At 45.9% G+C, this 17,802-nt stretch overlaps 1 protein-coding gene across 2 annotated transcripts in view; it reads left to right on the top strand.

The window, feature by feature from the left end:
- The window catches only part of Gprk1 (G protein-coupled receptor kinase 1), a 117,926-nt gene extending 103,157 nt beyond the window's left edge, over positions 1-14,769 (top strand). For both annotated transcript variants that reach the window (XM_070533773.1, XM_070533774.1), the window contains 9 exons: positions 933-1,063; positions 1,727-1,821; positions 1,895-2,002; positions 3,232-3,298; positions 6,961-7,061; positions 7,626-7,788; positions 10,661-10,826; positions 11,673-11,806; positions 12,185-14,769. In XM_070533773.1, the coding sequence (XP_070389874.1) occupies positions 933-1,063; positions 1,727-1,821; positions 1,895-2,002; positions 3,232-3,298; positions 6,961-7,061; positions 7,626-7,788; positions 10,661-10,826; positions 11,673-11,806; positions 12,185-12,481 (1,262 nt within the window). In that variant the 3' untranslated portion in view covers positions 12,482-14,769. The remainder of the gene's footprint in view (positions 1-932; positions 1,064-1,726; positions 1,822-1,894; positions 2,003-3,231; positions 3,299-6,960; positions 7,062-7,625; positions 7,789-10,660; positions 10,827-11,672; positions 11,807-12,184) is intronic.
- The last annotated feature ends 3,033 nt before the right edge of the window (positions 14,770-17,802 follow it).

The raw sequence follows: 17,802 nt of genomic DNA, 5'->3' as shown, positions 1-17,802 counted from the left end.
ACTTCGCGCTGAACACCAAAGCAGCGGGCACAATGTGCGTAAGCCTTTTGTTGGCAGCGACACCATTGACCGAGCAAACGTCTCCAGCCGGTCCAAAAACTTCTCGGGGGACTGGATGTCGTTAAATCCGCTGTATTTATGGACCGGACCTCTTGCGGAGTGTGGCGCGGCGTCACCTGAAAGTTGAACCACCATTGCTGCCGTCACAAAACCTGCCAGCACTGCCTCGGCCATTGACACTGCATCGGCCACCAATGTTTATTATTACTTCATATTACTATCCTTACTTCATAATTTGCTATCACAATCGATGCTTTGCTTTTCGGGTGAAACTGCTACTTTCTTAAAATTCAATCTAACTACCACATGCGTTCATCCTATCTTTTCTCGCCATCCTATTGAGTCATTTGTGCTCGCATTTCACGCACAGGTGCACTTCTGTTTAATAATACCATGCCTTGTCCAGAATAAATTGGCCTGTGTTTTGCAGTAATGCTTGGTCTGAAAAAAAACAAAAAAAACGTAATTTTCTCAGTGAGAGAACCAGTGGTGCTGTCTGTCCTAAGAACTCTGGCAACAAATAGCACCACTTTTCCTACCCTAAGAAAGTCAATATTTTATTTAGGTAGTTAGTTATTTTGGTGTCCCACAGCAACGCACAAGCTGTGAGAGGTGTTGTGCAGTGTTCGAGATTTTGACCACCTGAATTTATTCAACGTGTGCTCACTGCAGAAGTGTTTTTTCATTCCACCCCATTGGAATGTGGTCGCCATGACCAGGGATAGAACCAGGGACCCTGTGCTCGGTAACAGAATGCCTTAGTCACTAAGACCTTCTGCAGTAGATCTATGTAGATGTTAATACACACACATGACAAGAGAGCACTTCTGTGCTCACAAGTGTGCTGAGTGCGATGTATTGTTTGTGCGCAGGGGGGGACCTGCACTACCACCTTTCTCAGCATGGGGTGTTCACGGAGCAGGAGATGCGGTTTTACGCAGCCGAGGTGATTCTCGGTTTGGAGCACATGCATCGGAGATATGTTGTCTATCGCGACCTCAAGGTGAGAGACCCCGACACGTGACGGAGCCCCGTTTTCGTGGCCGCCTCTGAGTTGCAAACAGTCCACTGTTGTATTCTTTACCCTTTGTGCAGTTTCTTGATTGTGTGGAATAGCAAAGTCACAGAGGCTATCTTGTATGTGCAATTGCACAACTCCAAGATGTCCGGTGCTTATACGATGCCCTGGATGTAGCTGGAATTTGGTAGCTGTGTTCACGCATAGTGCTGTGCGACATTTTCTTAGTGACTGTGATCTCTTAAGCACTTGGTACCATCATGAGGGGCACTGGAAACGCATGTGGTGTTTGACATATGGTGTAACAGCACTTCTGTAACATCAACCAGTGCATTACTAAACATGTGGTTTAGAGGAGTTAAGTGTGGAACATAAACTATTGCATAGAAGGCTATTTTCATAGCAGAATAACGGTCAAGTGCCTATAGCTCTTACGGAAGAGTACCAATGAAAAGTGTGCATTTCTGATAGCTCGTTGCTGTCATACCTTTGCTGCATTTTGCAGCCAGAAAGGAAGTCTTGGAGCAGTTTGATAGCATGCGAAGATCCAAGGTACATGGTTGCATAAATGCACTGTTTCTAACTGATTATTCTTTCTATTCACTTATGTGTCAGCCTCTCATGAAAGTTTGTATTTTCATTACACAGCCGGCCAACATCCTTCTAGATGAGCACGGGCACGTACGGATATCGGACCTCGGTTTGGCCTGTGATTTTTCAAAAAAGAAGCCCCATGCTAGTGTGTGGGTATTATTTCCTTTTTCCTTTGCCTTTCTTCGTTTCTTTAGGCTGTACTGATGTGCATCTCTCGTGCAGGGGCACCCATGGCTACATGGCACCCGAAGTGCTCTCCAAAGGCACAGCCTACGATTCCAGTGCCGACTGGTTCTCGCTAGGCTGCATGCTGTACAAGCTGCTCAAGGGGTGAGCCACTGCGCTGTCCATCCTGAGTTGACAAAGATGCAGCCGGCATATTCAGTTTTGAGAGCTTACACTGGGCATCGCAACATTTTTGCCACCAACTTCATGGACGGGAGCAAATTACATTGTAGGAGGCTGCACATACAGCTCGCACTGGGCAGTTTTGTAGGACTTGAGCTTACGAATGGGGAAGCATCTGCTTTATAGCTCTCAGTCAAACTTTGTGATGTGCTTGTAGCATATTATGGTACACAACATAACAGCTGTTTATTTTCTCTCTGTGAACTATGCAGATAATTTTTTATGTAACAAGGTCTTTGCAGTGCTCAGGATAGAGACAACCAAACATAGATGTGCAGAGCACTCTGCGTGTCCAATTTCTGTTTGTTCTAAGTGCTGCAAACGCCTCATAATATGCAGTACCAAGTAACTAGCCCAGTCCTGCGCTGGGATAAGGTAATTGTCACCTGGGCAGAAAGTGCGATACCATCACTTCGGCTGGATTATTCGAAGAAGTAGACAGTTCTTGTACACCAAGTAACCAGTATTCTGTAATTTGTGACCAATTTACAGCCAAGTAATTTGTATTCCAAACAGTTTTATCTTGCAATACACCACTGGACAAGAGCTCTTCGAGCAGATACTACATACAATTCCAGTGGGTTCTATTGCACATTTTGGGGCGGGCAGCCTGAAGTGGTGCCGGTTTCAGTGTTGCATTGGAACAAATGCTCAGAAGCAACTGATTAAGGGACTAAATTGTGGAAATCTGATAAGTTGCTAATTACATGGTGTCACTTGCTGTGCAAGCAATTTCTTTCAAGTATTATAACTGAGATGGTGAAAGCTCAGTACTTGAACCTCGTTAGAATGAAGTTGGATGCAACAGAACAGTACCTTCTTTACATCTGACTCTTGTTATAAGCATACACTCTGATATTGGCAAAAATTTTGCTAATTTTAGATTTACTTTGTTATATCCAAATAATTCACTATATCAGTGCTCATTATATAGAGGCTTGACTGTATTTATTGCAGGCACATTAGAGGATCTTGTGTAATCCAAAGAACAGCTGGTATACATCTGCAAACTGTGAAGATTGCTTGCACTTTTTTTCACTGCGTAGAAATGCATTGGTTTACCAGTTTCGAAGATCATGTTGCTCTATCGCCCTTGCTTGAAACCTGGAATGTCTGGAATGCTAATCTCTCACTCATTTGTTTCGCTTCAGGCATAGTCCATTTCGGCAACACAAAACGAAAGACAAGCATGAAATCGACCGAATGACCTTGACCATGGTGAGTACTTTGTTTTTCTGACTGCTTTCATCAAGCAAGGTGCAGTGTCAGCTGCCACTGTGGTGGTTCAAGAATTCTTGAAGGTTCGGTGCAGAAAGAATGACTCTGGAGCTATTTCCCTAAAGTACACAGCTCATGTAGGAAGAAATAGTATGCCCACTTGTGGCCCTGAATATTAGCAATAAATTTAAAACATCAAACAGATTTTGTGTTTACATCTGTGCACTGTCATTGCATAAGAGAAAAGTGCTAACACCTTGCAAGAGTGTAACAACTCTTTTTGACAGTTATGAATGAGATTGTGGTAAAAGAGACAAACACTTGATTTCGTTTTTGGCAGAACTAACTTCAATCGCAACTGGGCGGCTTTAAACATGGACACTCTGTGAATAAATCCATATTCCTGGAGTAGTGACATGGCCTTCAGGCACATCTCACTGATGAAGAGGTGGACATCCATGAAAATGCGCGTCATGCACAAGTGAATGTTTAACTTTGGCTTAAGGCTTGGCACAGCAATGCCACTTACCTCGGGTCTATGCCAGTGCTTTTCAATAGATGTGGCCACAGTCTCCATGCTAGTGACTTCCACATTTGTGATGACCCGAAGAGCCGTGTTTCTCCGTGTAATCACACACTGCCATAACAAACTGGCCAGAGTCGAGATTCCAACTTTCACTTCTGCCATCAATTCGTGATGCATTGGCACATGTTTTTAGTGTTTGAGGTTGTTCTGCAGCTGAAAATTGTCGGCATCCAGGAGATTAAGGCGAGACAGGCTTTTTACCTCTTACAATCTGGCCTTGTGTGCTACCTCGAACTTTGTGTCACCAAGGCCAAGGCCCCATGAGGAGCTGCGAGCAACATTGATGAATTTTTATACTGCTTCCTACCATCCACTCATGGAGCTACATTTCGAGACCCTAGACCCCACCCACCTCACCAGTTGAATAACTTGCACTGGCCATGGAGTGGCTACCTGCGGAAGCCAGCTGCCGTCTTACTGAATGTGTGGCTTTTGGCAGAATGGAATGGAACCTCTTTGTCGTGCTCCCAGTATTCGTCCTGCAGTCATTCCTTTGCTCTCTCAGTTCTTCACACAGACTTGAAAAGGGCTTCTGAATGCAGGGAAAAATGCATTGCCAGCCTAGCAGCATCCCCCCATGCGAGCCACTATGGAGCTGATAGTGCCTTTACAGCTGGAACTTGTGATGGAGCTGCAAGTTCTAACCTTGTACAGTGCATGAAGGATTTTATCCAGTAGAAATACCAATTCTGTGGAGGATAGCAACTTTCTGCCATCTCTTCAACTTTTTCCTTCAATGCTCGCAGATTTCGACGTAGATGTTGGCCCATCAGTGGTGACCGCTACATTGCATTTCACTGAACCTTACTGTTGCCATCTCCCTAGCCTTGCACCCACCGACGAACGTCCAAGCACCCACCGACCTTGCAAGCAAGAATGCTGCACTCCATTCTACATTGCTACCACCTCCATGAGTTTATTATGGTGATGCAGTATCTCTGCACCACCTCAACATTGCCATCTGTGCCATCCTTCTTGCTCAAATGTCACCTTTGTCGACATCACATCAACGGCCGTGCCAGTGCATGCGCGTTGTCATGTGAGCCTTTTCTGTTAAACTCATTGCAGCAATGGATGTGATGCCTGTGCTGGAGTGCCTCCCATTTTTCACCAAGCTGCAGCATTTACGGTGTACGACACATAGTTCATTCACTTTACTGTTTCAATGGCCTTCCACAATTTTATCTTCCGTGAAAAGTTTTATTCAACATTTTATCTGCCCTGGCAGCTGTAGTGCGTGCATTGAATGCAGTTTGCCATGAGAAAAATACTGAAAGAAGATAATATTTGAAGGTACACTCGTAAAGTAGCTGCATTTTGGCTGTAATACATTGAAAGACCATGTCATAATGTAATGCCTTACCTGTTACTCAGACTTTAGAACTAGAAGCGTCTGACAGCACACTCTTTAAACATTGCCTCCTCATTGGTAGAGTGCACCAAGGGCTCCTCAGTAGTGTCCTTTTTGGGAATGGAGAGCAATAATCCTGCAAATATCATTGCAGGCTGTTGAAGCCTCTTGGAGACACCTGTCTGTCACTCGAGCAAGCATGACACTCATCTGATTCTTCTTGCTCCGGCCAGGCTCATTCCTTGACAGCACCAGACCAACGTTAATAGTACACAAAAGACAGATATTGAAGTTGTTATAGAATGGAACATTATGCCTTGCTTGCCATGAACTTCCAAGAAGCATCACAGAGAGTAAAGTTGTGTTCATGATTTTCCAAGACCATAAGGAACCAATGGCTGGGCATTACATGCTTATGGGGCTGTGTATTAACAGCGTGTTGTGTTATGACTTGCTCAAGAATAGCTAGAGACCTGTGATAGCATTAAAACATTGTAGTTGGCTCATCTCCGGTTTACTGCTGCAGCACAAGAGTGCATGCTCCTATGTGACTCAAGTGGAAAAATGTGTCGTGGAAAGGAAAAAAATCTACAGTTTGAACTGACTGCATTTTTCACCTTCCATAGTCACTGGATCTGGAACCAAGCAATTTTCCTTTAGTTCAGACTGCTTTAATCGCCTAGTGATAGAATGAATTTCAGCGCTGATGGTGGATTGAAAGCAGGGATGCATTTCTGGGTTCAGTAGCATGCATAATATTTATTCTTTGAAGTCATCAGCACAGTAATAAAAGGGACCTCTGTTGAGCACATAGAAGACCGTGTCAAAAAGTAATAGTAACTTGCTTTTGATCGCACTTCTATTGCTATGCATATAAAAAAAAATAAAATAGTATTTGTTTGCTAACTATGCCACTTTTGTCATCTAAAAGTGTTATTGTGCTGCAGTTGCTAATTCATATCTTGTTAGTAGAAATCCCCATAAGCTTTGAGCAATCTTTGTAGAATTAACTGTGCGATCTGCATGCTAAGTTAGCATCCTTGTGATGGATGTTGCTGTCCGGCTCACTGCCAATGCAGTTATTGAAAGACATGCTCGGTTGTGAAAAATTCCCCTTTTTTGGTGAAGGCATCTGTGTTGCATGCTTTCACACTGTGAAGGAGGTGGTGGTAAGGGTTGTCCTGACAGTTTCTCAGTGCTGCAGCTGTATGCACAGATTGAGAAAAATTGTAATGCGCTTGCAGATGTTCTGCAAAATGCAGGTGAATGTAATACGATTCTTCACTGTATAGATATGTTGATCCATTTCATACTATTTGTATTTAGAAAAAGTTTATTTCATAGCTTCATGTCTTTTGCAGTCCTGTAAATGTTAATCAACAAGCTTTTATTCAATTTCATTTTTCAGCAGTAACTTCTAATATAAAGTAAGTATTGTAAAGCAAAAGGAAAGAAAGTTTCTTCATTACAGTGGTCAACTTGTGATTGAACTGCTTGGCAAAGCATGATGCATTGTCATTATGTGGACTTTCAGACTGTCAGTTTCATACACAATTTTTCTGTCATTTGTTGAAAGAATTGTAGCCAGGATAATGAAAGAAAGGAACATCTACAAAATATTAGTCCTAAATGTCATCTTAATGAAGTAGCTCGGTGTTTCTATGTCCTTGCAAGTGAAATGCCTGACACAATCATGACTCATTCTGTTTTTGTTCCTTGCTGCAGAATGTGGAGCTCCCCGAAAGCTTTTCAAGTGATTTGAAACTGCTTCTCGAGGGACTGCTACAACGGGACGTGGACAAGCGACTCGGTTGCAGGGGTCAGGGGTGAGTGACCTTCTTACTTGCACTTGTCAGTGGTGTTTTCTCTCTCTCTCTTGTTACTTTGAAGACGCCCTCTAGTTTACGGTGCCTTAGAACGGTACAGTTGTATTCAATATGAGTGGCAACATGGTGCCCATGCTTAAAGGGCTTCCAAGACTGCATGGTGGTGCTGACACACAAGAATTAAAAGAAATAAGCACTGTTCTGACTAATGGTATTTATTAAACCAATCTTTTTTCTATGTTGACACCCCTGTGCAGCCCCGAAGCTCTTTCGACCACGAGCACCATGCTGCAGCTCATATTGAGTGCAACTGTACAATTTGGTTCTTTGTTATTTCTGTTTGTAGCTCTTCTTTGTTGGTCTTCTCCTGTTATTTAAACACTTGTTACTTTATGGGTTTCACTTAACGAAAGTATAAGTTTGGGGAAACGCTGCAAACCGACTTTTTCCCCCTTCTGTAAAGTCTAGTTACACCATAGCTTCTTAGTGTATTTGTGCAGACAGCTTAGCCTGTTAGAAATGTTGTTCGTGTGGCCAATGTGCCCTTTTCCTGTGCACTTTCAGAGCTGAAGAGGTGAAGAGCCACAATTTCTTCAGCGGCATGGACTGGCAGCTAGTGTACCTCCAGAGGTACCCGCCTCCTCTCATACCTCCGCGCGGGGAGGTCAATGCAGCCGATGCCTTCGACATTGGCTCCTTCGATGAGGAGGACACCAAGGGCATCAAGGTGGGGGCACGGCTGTTGCACTCCCGACAGGGATGTTTGCTCTGTCATCAGGCTAATGTGGTTGCACTACACCGAGCACATCAGCCTTTACTACCTACAGATTGGCCATTATTATGTGCGGCTCAAAATACAATCGTAGCAAGCGTCTGAAGTGGCCGATGGACTATCTGCTTGGGCCCTTTTTCCTGGCAGGCAGGCTCCTATAATTTTGACAATACTGTAGGTCCATTTGATTCACCTGCAGCACCGGGAATCAGCGCACTGTGAGGCACGAGAAGCGAAGAAAATTGTTCGGCTCGATTTCAATGGGGCGGGCACAATGCGACACTCACAACAAATGTAGGGGTGCAGAAGCAGTACAGGTGTAATGTTTTGTTCTCCTAATGTGTGCCGTCAAGTAAGCTTGAGAGGTCCCAAAGAGCAGGTATGATCCGTTTTTGAGGCGTAAGTACACCCGACGTTGTGTAGGCGCAGCAGACGCTCGTAAGCGGTGGTTTCAACAGCTCTTATGCCCGTGTACTGCATCATCTGCTGTGCTGCTGCTGCTTAACGTCTGCACCACAGGGGCACCGACAGTAGGGAGGGTGCAGAAAAGTCCTGAACCAGCGCTGCACCTCTTGAAATGAACAGCGTGGTTTGGATAGCGCGATTGCTGCGCCACTGAAACACATGGCAGGGTGCGGCACCTCGTGAACTGTTTCAGCTGGTGCAGGTGAATCAAACAGACCTTGTACGTTTGACCATGTTGAAGTGTTTGAGGAAATTTAACTCTACTTTGATTAGATGCAGCAGTGTCCAAAATTTGAAGCATTCCCACAGCCTTTATGATTCTGCCTTGTTTTTTTTTTATGTATCCTAGCTCAGCTGTGCATTTCAATACTCGTGCATGCCACAATGACACTGCTAAAGTGGACCTTGTTAATATTTCCGTGGAGCACCTGTCTCGTCCACTTGTTTTTGCCTACCGTAATATCCCGAGAGATAGCCCGCCCAAAATCGAGACAAAATCAAGTGAAAATATGAGTGGGCTAAGTTTCACTGCGGTGGGTAACTTTCAGGTGGGTAACATTCACTTTTTTTTAAGCTGGGAGCCTAGTCAAGGGTGGGTTACCTTTTGGGGGTGGGGTATCTCTCGGGAATTGTTTTGAACCGAGTTTTTGTGCTGTGGCAAAGAAGAGCAAGGGAAGAAAATCCCACAGAAATAAAGTCTGTTATCATTTTCCAGCTGTCGTTCCACATGTGATGGGATATATCCCTGGATGAAAAAAATTCCGGCAGCACCCATTTCACGATGAATGTAGATGTTAATGCAATAAGCATTGAAGCAATGTAGTGATACCAAATGTGTCATGTACGAGGCGTGTGCTGCAGCCAGGCTCCTCTCTCGTTCTGGACACGCTGTGCCATCTGGTGGCACTGCTACAAAGTTCGCGTGTGACCTCTGAGATGCGTGGTACACCGGCGCACGTGAGCGCTGATAATTGTCACCTTGCGGCTGTTACCTCGCTGTGTTTGATGAACCTGCGTGAAGCGAGTTCTGTTCCGCTCAGCATGGCGGACATTTTAAAGGCTATTTCTTATTCTTTTCTTTAATGTGACATGCACCCATTCTGAGGGATTGGCCAGGAATGAGCATAATCTCAGTGGCACATACCTAATTGCACATATTCTGGGGTGCATACCCAGTGACCCCAAGTTGGGGTGGGAAAGAGGTTAAATGCAAACATACCGCAAAGTGGGTAAATTTCCCAAAGAATGCTGATCGCATTAAAAAGCATGGTGGTGGCATTCTGCTTGGTCCTGCTTGGAAACACACTGAGCTGACTTTGTCGTGCGTGTCAAAGCTACCATTTCTTCTCACGAATAAAGCCAGCATCTTCTCGTGCCTTGAGCGTGCTTATGCAGCCAACCCTGGTAGCTGCTAAAAATGGCTTCTTCAATTTGAGATGTGTTTACGAAATGAGTTTTTTTGTCGTGATTGTGTGTCTAGCTGGTGGATTTTGCATCGGTGACTTGCGTGAAGCTCAGCAGAGACATGAATGTGCAATACACTGTTCGAAATTGACAAAAGATAAAAGGGCTGGGATAACATAGCCGTTTTAGTCTAATCTTTTCCTCTTTACGTTTTGTCAGTGGTCTGAGCTGTGCTCCGCCTGCCTCCTCCTCGGGCAGTGTATGATAGGAAAGTCATAAAACTGAATGGAAGAAAGCACTACATTTATACCAGCCAAGATTTTTTTTTTTAAATGCTGCGTTTCATACTTAACAGTCAGTGCTCGAAGTAGTGTGGTCATAGCAGCCTCATTCCATGCATTTAGCTCTGGGGTTGTTTTTCATCTGTGACGCTTTCTACGGAGTAACTACTTCATATATTACAGCTACAACTTCTGGACTAAAGTTGCATCAAATTTATATATCGTTTGTACACTTTTCATGCTTCGGTATCTGACCTATCAAGTTTTGGTTGCTAGCGCAAGCAGTTTGCTGGGGCTGCTGAGTGCAGAAATATGTCTCTCTGCTCATTTAGTGATAAATATGTTCAAATCTACAATGCCTCTTATGTACTAATACTGTTGAATTTTGTGACGTAACATGTATGAGACTTCATGCTCCATAGAATTACATGGCGTGTCCCAAATGTTTTTCTTATATTTGTGAAGTAACATTTTTGGTCATGAATGCGAGCAGAGAGAGCAGTCCCTCTAGCCTTCACAGTGTTGCCTGCTGTGTGTGAAAGGGGGTACAGGACCAGCAAGATGTTTTACACGTTCGGGCAATTTTCAGTGTATGCAGCCTATCTAAAGATGATGTGCCACCGTATGCGTGTATGAGCATTCCAGAGGTACGTAACATTTTTACGTTCTTGTCGCAGCTCACGGAAGCAGACCAGGAGCTGTACAAGAACTTTCCTGTGGTGATCTCTGAGCGATGGCAGCAGGAGATTGCCGAGACAGTCTTTGATACGGTCAACCAGGAGGCAGACAAGCTGGAACAGAAAAAGAAGACCAAAATGAAGATGAAGTTCCAAGACGAAAAAGGTGACTGAACTCCCTTTTGTCTGTTCCTTTCGGCATATAGTAGGTTGCGCATTTGCTCCCGCGTGCTTCAGTCTAATTCTTTATTGGCTTGTCTGATGTCATCTCATGCAGTGACATTCTTTAACATTTATCTTCAACATTCTCTCTCGGAGTTACTGTGTTGTTCTATTCTACTCTGCCACAGTGGCTTAGCAGCTGGGGCGTCGTGTCACTGAGCCTGATGTCATGGGTTCGATTCCCTGTTGTGGCGGCCACATTTCAATGGGGGCGAAATTGGAGACCGCACGTGTTCCATGCCTTGGGTGCACCTTGAAGAACCCCCGCGTGGTCAAAATTAACCCAAAGCCCCCCCCCACTATGGTGGCCTTCATAACCCATCGTGCAGTTTCAAGATGCTAAACCGCACAATTTTCTAGCGGGTGGGCATGGCGTCCCTTTCAAGGGACAATTGCTAACCTGCTTCCCTTTCTCTTTATGTGTGGTGTTAATTTTTTCATGTATAATAATAATAATAATAACAATAACAATAATAATAATAATAATAATAATAATAATAATAATAGCAACAACATGGTTCATTTGGACTGATACTTCTGTTCCTGCAGCCTTGGTTCTATGTTGCTCGTTTTGTAGGCAGGAAATTACATGGACAATTTGGTGCAATAGTTAACGCAAACCAGTGGTTCTGTACGCCACACTCCTGACATTTCCAAGCAGTAGTCTGCTTTTTATTAAGCATTTGTGGAAGCAAGGCAAAGTGAGAATGACCAGAGGGAAAAATCAGCTTTAAGCTTACCGGTGGAGTTCACCATAAGTGAAGAGTATGTGTTACTATGACCGTTACAGAGTCCGACTGCATCATCCATGGGTACATCAAGAAGCTGGGCGGACCGTTTGCATCTGCCTTCCAGACTCGTTACGGGAAGCTGTACCCAAATCGCTTGGAACTTCACATGGAATCTAGCAGTGCCAAGCCAGAGGTAAAAAGCACAGGAGTGCACATGTTCGACCATTATGTTGCATACATTGGCAACCTTTATAGCAGTAGTGATTGTAAAGAACTTTATGCAGCTAGCCAGCAGAGAGCAAGACCTTAGGTGTCACATACTATTTGAACAGGCAGTCTAACATTTTTGACTTCGGACCTTGGAAATGCTAAATCCTGTTTCCTAGGATTTATGCTATTTTCAGTTCAAATTTCTTCTGTTTGTTATAGTTATTTTATGGGGGGGGGGGGGGGGGGTCTGCTTGTTACCAACAGTGCCAAGCAGATGTGCTGCTTAATTCTGTACCCACATCCAAGGCTACACCGTCCTGCAGCTTAGCGTAACACGGCGTTGTATTCTCGGCCGTTGCAGCTGATCTTCATGGACCAGCTGGAAGACGTGTGCTCGGACTACGTCCAAGTGAAAGGGGAGCAGTGCATTGTGCTCAAGATGAAGGGCGACACCAAGGTGGTGCTGACCAACCCCGACGAGATCGGCCTCAAGGAATGGCTCCTGTCGCTCCGGTCCACCCTCAAGGACTCCCAAGAGCTGCTTGCTTCCATGGCCAAAAAGGCTGGCAAGATCTACGGCACCACCGACAACCGCAACAACCTGCTGGGCTCCACCCCGGGCGGCACGGCAACCCCGCCTGCGCGCAACGGCAACTGAGAAGCGTCGGATCGCTCGGCATTCCCCGTCTTCTCTCCCTCGTGTCTCTCGATGCGGGTACGAGTGGCGCGGCTCCGTCACGCCAGGCGAGGTTCGGTTGGCGGTACTTGCACGGGCACGGGTACGGCAGGACGTCGCAGTTGCTGGATGGTGCTCCACTTTGTCTGCTGCTCGTATGCGGCGAGCGGTGCGTCGTCGTGCTCCGGCAAGGCAGCGCTGCTCGTGGCTGGCATGCGCACCGGTGCCGCCCGCCACTGGCGACACGGACCAACAACCTGCGTGCGAAGAAACGCCGGTGTTGACGAGAAGCCCCTGCGTTCTTACAGGCTGCCGTCACGGTTGCGCTGTGCTTGCAGACAGGCACGAGGCCACCGCCTGACAGTTGTGTTAAGGGGAATACGTCATTTTCCTCCCCTGCCATCCACTGTAGGGAGGCTGTGACTGCATTTTAAGGACCAATGGGGGGGTCAAGGGCTGGGGCGAAATAAGAGACTGTTGTTGTAACATGTCCTTTTTTTAACTTATTAATGTGGCAAACACGGGTGGCAAGAGAAGGTCACAGAAACCGGGGCCTCGAGTTGTGCTTGAGCGGAGAGTGTGCTACTCGCAGCAGCGGCAGATGCAAGTCGATTCTGGCTAGAGGCAGCAGCGGTGCTGCCTCCGTGCAGGTGAACAGGTGGCACGCTGCCCCAGCAGCTGTCACGGTTGTCCAATGAGGACTGCTTGCTTTTCTTTTACGATGCACCCTAACGAGATGTAGTGCAAAGGCAGAGCTGTTGACAACACTCTTGGGTCGCTGGGTTTCGTAAAAGAAGGCTTTGTGTGCGTGTGATGCGATGTGCGACGTGCACTTTTCATGGCAGCCACACAACATTTGTGTTAGTTCCCCACCATGTTTCCTTCCCAGTTTTCATTTTCTGTCATATTTCTCTCTGCTCCTCATGTTTTCCTAATTGCCTTGTGCTGTAGTGAAAGAAGCATCGGTGGTGTCCACACGTTTGCGTGTAAATATACTGATTGTACATAGAGCGAGCGTGTACACTCGGGTTAGCTGCGTTCATGTCCCGCTGGCGATGCCGAAAAGCATGGGGGGCCGAAACGCCGCAGATTGAGTGTTGTACATAGGGTGTGTGACGAGCCTTCTCGGTGTCCATTTCAGTGTGCGTCTCCCTTTCCTTACCATTTGTGCGAGTGTGGTGGTGTGGTCCAACAAGGTTGTTTGTGGAACTCTCCCATTGCTGGCGGCCACGCGGTGTTTCCCCATTCGCACACTGTCCTTCTTTCCCACTGTCGATTGCCTGACACTTAGTGTATTAAGCACTCAGCGCCTAGGAGAATACATTGTCAGCTGACGGGCCGCTCCACACTTGTAAGGCACAGGTTGGGGTTAGTTGCATGTGCGCCTGCTCACAACGTTTGTGATGAAAATGTCTTAAGAGTTGTCTGCTTCTATGGTCTTCTTTCTTTTCCTAGCCTACCTTCTCGATTGGGCAGGTATGCGAGAGGGAGGGTGGGCATCTGGTTGGGGCAGGCAACAACAGTTGGGTTTTTCCAGCATGTGTGGGGCATGCCTTCTTTTGTAGGGCCACTGGGAAGTGCAGAGGGTCGGTGCACATTTTTCACTGCAGCTGCTTTAGGAGCCAGTATGCACACAGCAAAGTATACACCACAGCCTCTATCTATTCTTTCCAACGGTCGTGAAGGGAGGAACTGAGGGTGACGCGGCAAAAAGGCAGAAGCGGGCAGTTGCCTTCTGCCACTGTCTTGCACTGTCTTGCCATGGACTGTGCATCCTCGGTCTGCTTCCTTTTTGGCAATGAAATGTTAACTGTGATAGCAACACTTAGCAGTCCAATTTGTGTGCATTGTGCTGCTGCTGCCACGACTCCCTAGAATGTGGGACTGGTCCCCCAAGACCCTCGTCTAATAGCTACGTCTGCCCGAAGCTTTTCGATCTTCTGCAAAACGCGACACAGCCCACTCCAGTCATGCCAAAGCTTTGCCCTGCTCCTGGCCAACTCTTCTGTGTGTTCGTTTTTTCTTGGAGTTAGAAAAAGTTTTGTGTTGCATGATCAGGCAACGCAAAACTCCTGTAGGGCACTTCTCCTGCCCGCCTGTCGGGAGAAGTCCCCTACAGCGACTCATTTGAACAGTTTTCTGATTTCTAATTGAGGATGTGCCAGACGAGTACTTTGAGTGTTATGCAGCCATCGCTTTGCTTTGCAAGAGGTAGTTGAACACTTGCAGCCCAGCCTAGATCCTTCAATAAAATTCTTCTGTCTTGTGTACTTCCTTGTTTTCTAGCAGGTAACATTTTAAAAACTGGAAGCTTTCACTTGCTTATACATGCTGCCTTGTCTGGAGTGACCTTGTACACAGTATTAGCAAGCATCCTAAGCCACTGTGACTTGAATAATCTCAGCTTCTTGCATAAGTGCACCAATGCATTCAAGGCCATAGAGGTTACACTAGCTGTGGTTTTCTAGCGCCCTTGGATGCCTTTTTCATCTAGGAGCACAACATAGCCACAAATAGCAAGTGAGGATGATAGGTTGCATGCTTCATTTGCAGCACAGAATTATCTCAACTCAAAGAAGGCACTCACAAAAACTATAGAGCATTTTTGCCAATCTGGCTCTGTCACATAAGGGATGCTTAAGCACTCTCCTTAGCTGCTTTAAAGTTGTCACCGTTCATGTCGAGTCAGCATTGTTGGTGCTTTATTTCACTCTCAGCGTAGGGCTTGTGACCACTCTAGTGCTTGCCTACAAATCAAGTGGCAAACACGATGCGGTAAGCACGGCTACATTTCCTAGCTTTAAGGTTGCGCGAACTAAATGGAGTGTCCAGCGACAGATTTTTCTTTGCCGCAGAATAGTGACTTGAAAGGCAAGTGATGCGTTAGCTCTGCCCACAGTTGATGCAACCTACATCCCACCTAAATCTCAGTTCATCTGTTAGACAGCACTCTGTACACTGGCATGTTAACTGTTTATTTAACTAGGCATTGTGTGGTGAACTAGCAGACCCTGCCAATTGGGGGGAGGGGGGGGGGGTGCTCTTTAGAATAAACTGGGTGAGGAAGGGACTGTCTTGTCCCGACACGCAGTCTCTGTTTATGTCGCATGCTCGAGCGGGCAAAGGACTTCACATTGTTAGCGAATGCAGCTGTTGGTTAGGCTTGTTCCTCGATGCATGGGATCATGCATAATGTTGTACGTATTGTCATGGAATGTATGAAAATGAGTGGGAGCAACATGCTTCAGCGGAGACATGCAGGTGCATTCAAATCGCGAAGCAGCTAGGAAACGGGCCCCACGTACCGCAAAGAGTAGGCACCTGCTCTTTCGAGTGTTGTGAAAGCAAGTTGGCTGGAAGGACATTTCAGCCATATGATCCAATCTTCTGGAAGCATATCATGGTTATACGATTAGGAGGCACCAGTTAAGTTATCAAAAGATTGTGGATTTCACTTGCTGTCTTCAGCGTAGAATGGTGCAATGACACACTTGGGCATTTCTTCACCCATGCAATATTGTAAATGAATATGCTTCAAAACATTCTCGAATGCTAGATCAGGAAAGACACACTGTAGGAGGAAACATTTATTGAAGGTTATTGGTTCTGGCTACAAAATTAACCTTTGCATTTAATGTGTTCTATTTAGTGGAAAATTTCTTCAGATATAAATAGTAGCATTCGGGCAGTGCTGCGCATTTTATTTCCTTTACGGGTGCAGTTGCGTAAGCAAAGTTTCTGAGGAAATTGAATCCGAGTAACTTGGTTAAAAAAACGTGAAAACGAGCAGGAACTGAGCAAAGTGCTCCACGGCACTGCTGTGGAGCACGGTCTGACGAGAGATACTATTTCATATATTGTATACGTGATACCAATCGTGGCTGGTACTTTTGAACATAACGAGGCGTAAGCTGTAGTGCATGTATTGCCATGTCATGTCTGAAGGCAGGAAATGTGTGCAAAAGTTTTGCCTTTCTTCGTCATGTGCGTACAAAATGTATGACACTTTTGTTTTGGAGCAAGTCTGCCAAGTGCTTTTCCAAATGTTTCCGAGAGCTTGACTTTGCAAGTTGTGTACCGTGGTTCCTCCCTTCCCTTGCCACCAGACTTCTGCCGCTTGCACTCTGCAGAACATCAAATGGAAGTGAGAAAATTGTCATGCTGGGGAAGGGGAAAAATAGAAAGAAATTGAGCTTCCACTTATCGCCTTCTGTTCTGACTGTGCCGGAAAAATTGCGGCACCCAAGTCAGTCCATGGGCGGAGATTGTCTGTGCAAAAACATGCCATTCCTAGAGTTGCGCAACACTGCTTGTTTCCTTCGTAGCTGGTGAAGTCGTTTTTTGTGTTCCCTCGTGTTGTTTGTGCCATCTGTCGAGATGAAGAAAGGGCCGGGGGGGGAGGGGGAGGGAGGAGGGGTGCGAGTGGCTCAGTTTTTGCCCTTGTCCAAATCAGTCATGAACTGACTCGAATTCCCGGTGATGTGACATTTTGCGGCGGTACTCATTTATGCAATCTCACTGTTTTACTCTGCAGCCACACTTCATTGCAGTGTGTTGCCCATCGTCTGCTACACGCGAGAGATTAATCGAGCCTGTTGTGTTGTTTGCTTGACTCGCTGGATGTTGGTTAGGTCGTTTTGTTGTACCTGAACCTAAACACGTGCAGGCATGTGTGCGTGGGTGTGTACATAGCGGTGTGTCACTGTGACAGTCATGTACATAAGCACATCTGGGTGGGAATCAACCCATCATATTTTGCCATTTCCTACCCATTAACTCACTCGCGTATGTGGTTCCATGAATGTTCTCCTTTAATTTTTAAGACTGATTTGACGAGGATTCTGCTGGCTTATGTGTTATCTGTGCACTGCAATGACATGGAGGTAGCTCTTTTTTCTTTGGCAGTCATGTTATCTTTGGGAACGCTATGTGACACTTGAAAAGAAAAGCTGTTGCACAAGTAGAACTTGTCTTCTTGTAAAGGTGGGGTCATCGTCACTGGGGCTTTTTGGTGAATTAGTGTGTTTCGCACCTGAGATTGCAGTATGCAGCGGCTAGGCATACTGGATATATCCTTTGCTGGTGTGGTTTGTGTAACCTCGGTACTGCTATACGTTTCCCAGCATTTCTCGTACTGCCTGGTCTGATGCAGCATCTCGAGGCCAGGCAGTGTGGGAGGAAGCTCTTCTGCTGGTCTAGCAGCGGTGAATGCTCGCATGCATCCCAAGACTGGCCTAAATTCAACATGGTCCGAGTTTAACTTTGCCTAGAAAGTCTCTGAATTAAAGGTTTCATCCAAGGAT

Source organism: Dermacentor albipictus, chromosome 2, assembly GCF_038994185.2.
Source record: "Dermacentor albipictus isolate Rhodes 1998 colony chromosome 2, USDA_Dalb.pri_finalv2, whole genome shotgun sequence".
In the NCBI taxonomy this organism is placed as follows: domain Eukaryota; kingdom Metazoa; phylum Arthropoda; class Arachnida; order Ixodida; family Ixodidae; genus Dermacentor; species Dermacentor albipictus.
This window is presented reverse-complemented; position numbering and strand designations above follow the sequence as displayed.